The 4,570-nt window shown below is 40.2% G+C and overlaps 1 protein-coding gene across 1 annotated transcript; it reads right to left on the bottom strand.

Annotated features, from left to right (window-relative positions):
* Positions 1-1,031: 1,031 nt before the first annotated feature.
* Positions 1,032-4,113, bottom strand: LOC137501028 (spore coat protein SP96-like). Its single transcript, XM_068227885.1, has 2 exons — positions 3,508-4,113; positions 1,032-1,963 (listed from the first exon to the last, which is right to left on the bottom strand). Exons 1-2 carry the CDS (start codon positions 3,536-3,538, stop codon positions 1,617-1,619), a joined length of 378 nt encoding a protein of 125 aa, XP_068083986.1. The 5' UTR covers positions 3,539-4,113; the 3' UTR covers positions 1,032-1,616.
* Between the last annotated feature and the right edge of the window lie 457 nt (positions 4,114-4,570).

Below are 4,570 nucleotides of genomic sequence, written 5' to 3'. Positions count from 1 at the left end.
CACTTCAGACAGTGCCATTTGTACCTACTGTATATCGAAGGCAGAAATCTATGTTGGTGGTTGCAGAGTAGGCTGATCTGTGGTCTGACAGCATGCACTCCACCCGGCCAACCAAGTGGGGAGCCTGGCACAAGTAAGCGGAAACAATGCCAAAATTCAATTAAGGGCTGCGTGGTTGCCCACCCCCTACCCACAGGGGGACAATTATGATAAGGCTAGTTTCTTTACGTTGCACTGACACAGATAGGTCTTATGGCGACGATGGGACAGGAAAGGCCTAGGAATGGGAAGGAAGCAGCTGTGGCCTTAATTAAGGTACAGCCCCAGCATTTGCCTGGTGTGAAAATTGGAAACCACAGAAAACCATTTTGAGGGCTGCCGACAGTGGGGTTCGAACCTACTATCTCCTGGATGCGAGCTCACAGCTGTGCGCTCCTAACCGCACGGCCAACTTGCCCAGTACTATGATAAGGAAAGTTTGTAGAACTGTTACCATCACATCAAGTGAATGGGTTACCAACATCATAAAATTCACAAATATTAATTTAGTTACTTGGACATTGCATACATACCAGTACATACTTTTGTATAGGAGGATGTGCATACAAACTGCAAATAAGAGAGGAGAGAGCATAATATATTTCCTGTGTTCTGATGAGAAATGTTCTCCAAAATACAAGATTTTCAGTGAAACCTCCTTTGGTAGAAATGGATGCTTAACCAAAACTATGACTTCTTTACACAAATCATTCACACAATATCACACGACACTTCCACTTCAGTATTTGAATATTATCATACAAATGATGATCTCATATAAAGGAACAGACTATGAGTTCAGTAAACCACATGTTTGAAAGGTTCATTGCTCTTGAAAATAACTCCACATTACAGTTTTTCACTTCCCATTTAGCAGATATGTTTCATGCTGTACGTAATCTCCCTATAATAATATTATTAATGATAATAATACATGTCCCATGAAGTTTAAATAAAGTGTTTGATTATATAACAACTGTAGGGCAGGAATTTATAAAAGTCATTATGAATGCAATTAAGACAAATGGGGGTCTGAAACGTGCAGATGTATGGCATATTTTGAATTACAACACTGAACATGAACTTAACATTTTTCCACCTTTATGAACAATTATAATGATGTTCTGGGCTTCATAATGATCTCATTTTGTGGCCTATGAGGCTCATACACCGATTCATGGCAACGATGGAATGGGCCTCAGAAGGATGCAACTGTGGCCTTAATTACGGTATGGCCTTAGTATCTGCCTGCCTATTGCAAAGAAGGGAAACCATCTTCAAGATAGCTGACAGTGGGGTTCGAACCCACCACTGCCCAAGCGCAATTTCATAGATACATGACCACACTGGACAGCCTACTTGTTGGGTGTTTTGTAATACAAAATTAAATATATTGCTAAACAATCATTAGCATTCATAAACTGAAATTGCTTAATTTGAATGTAAAATTAACAATAATAACATTAGCTCCAGTGTTCTCCCCAGAAATGTTTGTCAGGCGGGTGGCAAGAATGAGTAGCCGGACGGGGAATACTACGTAAAACTTCAATATGAATATAAATTTCAATTCGTTCCCCTCAGGGCGTTAACAATAATATCAGACAGGTAAATATTAACTGCACAGGAACAGCAGCATTACCAGTAGTAATGGTAGTAGTAGTAGTAGTGGTAGTAGCAGCACCAATGATATTATACATGGTACAAGCAGTAGCAGCAGGAGTGGAGGGCATGGCAGCAGCACTACTGGGTTTATTCGTAGTAGCAGCAGCAGGCGTGGAGATGGTGGTGGCAGCAACAGCACCGGTGATAGTAGTAGTAGTAGTAGTAGTAGTAGTAGCAGAGGCAGTAGGAGTGCAGGTGGTGGGAGCAGCAGTCATAGCAGCTGAAGGCCTTGGCCGAGGACCAGCCTCGTGTTCAGGCACACCTACATGCACAAAAAAAACCAAAACAATAAGAATGGTACCATTTTTTCCTCCTCTACTACAGTGAATGCAGGGTACTGATTTTCAAATCTCATAATGTCATTCATTCATAAACATGTATTATGGTTCTTATGGTCCCTTTATGGTTCTTTCAGTAGGCAAAACAGCAATAAAATTACATTGAGCATATGATATTGTCCACCTACATATTAAGCACATGAATACATTAACAGTAACTGTATTGAGAGATGTCATACAACTGTTTTTGCTCCATTCATGTTCAGTTGAACTTAAGGAAGAAAACCTAATTGTACTTGCACATTTTATATTCACTGAGTCCAGAAAAGATCCCCTACATGCTGAGAGGATGTTGGAAATAAATTCAAAATGGTACATTCAAATGTTAGAAATTCCCCATCCCCTCGCCCCATGGGCCTGGTTCACCTCTGCTTAGCCAACCCGGTCACTCCAAGCACCCCCAGGGTCACCTGTGCAGACACCAAGTCAACGTAGATCACTGACCAGAACTCCTGACCTCAAACCATCCTCTAAATGAAGAGTGGACACTGCAGTTCAGCACATAATGAAAGCCATCAAAATAGTGAAAAATAAAGAGCCTGTAGTTCTGGGAGGTGACCTAAGTTGTAGAGTTAATAAACCATATCAAAAGACAATGATTATACTATAATTAATAAATGATGAAGGATACAAAGTAATCAACAACTGAATGGAAAAGATATATATAGCCCTAAACAGTACAGTACCACTGACTTAGTTTTTGTGAAAGGCGCCATTGTATGGATTCTAGTGCAACAGATTATGTACACAGATCCGGGAAACATGATGGTAACAAGCAGGTAAATACTAAACAATGTCTTGTCACAAAATAAAGTAGGAATTCATAATGGCAAAACAACTTCAGATACTATTAAACAGTGGGGTGGAGTATTACAGTGTGATCTATCAGTCCGCTTCTATTCAATATCGCCACAGCAAACGTTACAGAAATAATTCTTAACGCAACCAAATTGTACTTATACGCTGATGACCTAGATATAGGTTCTAACAACAAAGATTATCTTCAAGCAACTATGGTCAGCCTTGAAAAATAATCTGAAGACAACAAACTTAAAATTAACCTGGACAAAACGGTACAAATGGTTTTCGGATAAAGAGGCAGTTAGGATAGTGAGCTCATTTAAATACCTCGCCTTCACAATACAGGCAACGTAAAGCCATTGATGGATTATAACAAGGAATAACATTTGCACATGTGTGCACTATTTTGTGAATAATAAATGTTAGGTATTTCAGCTACACTCTGCCTCAAAGAAATGTACACATTTCAACTTACAGGTAAGGCAAGCTCAGGTATGACAGGCATCATAGTAAATTTCATTATGAGAAGCGAGGTTCCCCCTCATCTGGCACTGATGAATTTATGATCATTACCTCTGGAGAGCAATTTGAAATGAATCACAGGAAAATGTGATAGGTCACAGTACCAGTACTGTGAACAACAATAATAATAATAACAACTACTTACTTCTTTCCGTGACAGCATCTTTATACAGCATCTTTGATAGGGGTCCTGGAGTGACGAAAGTGCCTCAAACACACAGTGCGGTTCCTCAGATGCTTCGGGGGAAGCTGCCGCAACTGTTCGACCCCCACAACATCCAACCACTCTCTGCAAATGTTAGGTCTAGCAACAGGGAAATGATGAAATAAGATTCCCCGTTGCCGGCCTTCTTCGCTATCTGTGTACATTCCACAGATCTGACACTTTTCGTGCATGGTCTGAGACATGAAAAGAAATAGAAGAAAATAATTAAGGACACTGTAATCAGCTTATATTTTTACTGCTAATATCAATACTATCAAAACGATAGTGGCTTATCAGACATAATATAACATTACATCAACTGAATTTTAAGGTGTCTGTTTCAAGTAGGCTTATGTAACTATCATATCAACCACCATGCAAAAAGATAATAAAAAGGTGACAGTCAAAAATAATAAAAATACATTTTTGGGAACAGAAGCAACTATCAATCATCAACTTATTAACTTACTTAAGGATGCTTACCTCAAATATCTTGTACTTTTTCTTCAAACACGCAAACGAAGATAATAGATATACGCATCCAAATCAAAGTGAAGCAAAATGTCTTGTCTTGTCTTGTCTTGTCTTGCGGATATTTATTTGGGATTCAAAAAAAAATAAGCAAAATGTCACAAACGTCAAAAACGTGGTCGTCCCACGTGGTCCAAGGTGTCAAACTCAAATCGACCAATAGCAATCGGAAGATGTTTCTACCAATAGGAGCTGCCGTATTCGTCACGTGGGCTATGGGTGCGTGACGTGATGTACAACAGCGCGCTCACAAGAGTGGAGCGCGAAAGTATTCAGTCTGGGCCGAGCCCTCGGAAGGGTAGGACCTATGCCGCTGTCAAACCCTTGACTGCGACTGAAAAACGGACACGTTTGTTTTCACAAACCAGTCGATCTTCATCGCTCGTAGTTGATCGCTGACGATCGATGCTGTGTGACTGGTGCCACTGCCCTCTGTAGGTTTGTTTTCTTAGTCGGTTGATCGCAGTCGTTC

This window comes from Anabrus simplex, chromosome 1 (assembly GCF_040414725.1).
Source record: "Anabrus simplex isolate iqAnaSimp1 chromosome 1, ASM4041472v1, whole genome shotgun sequence".
NCBI lineage: Eukaryota > Metazoa > Arthropoda > Insecta > Orthoptera > Tettigoniidae > Anabrus > Anabrus simplex.
Note: the sequence above shows the minus strand (reverse complement) of the source record. Positions and strands in the feature narration are given on the sequence as shown.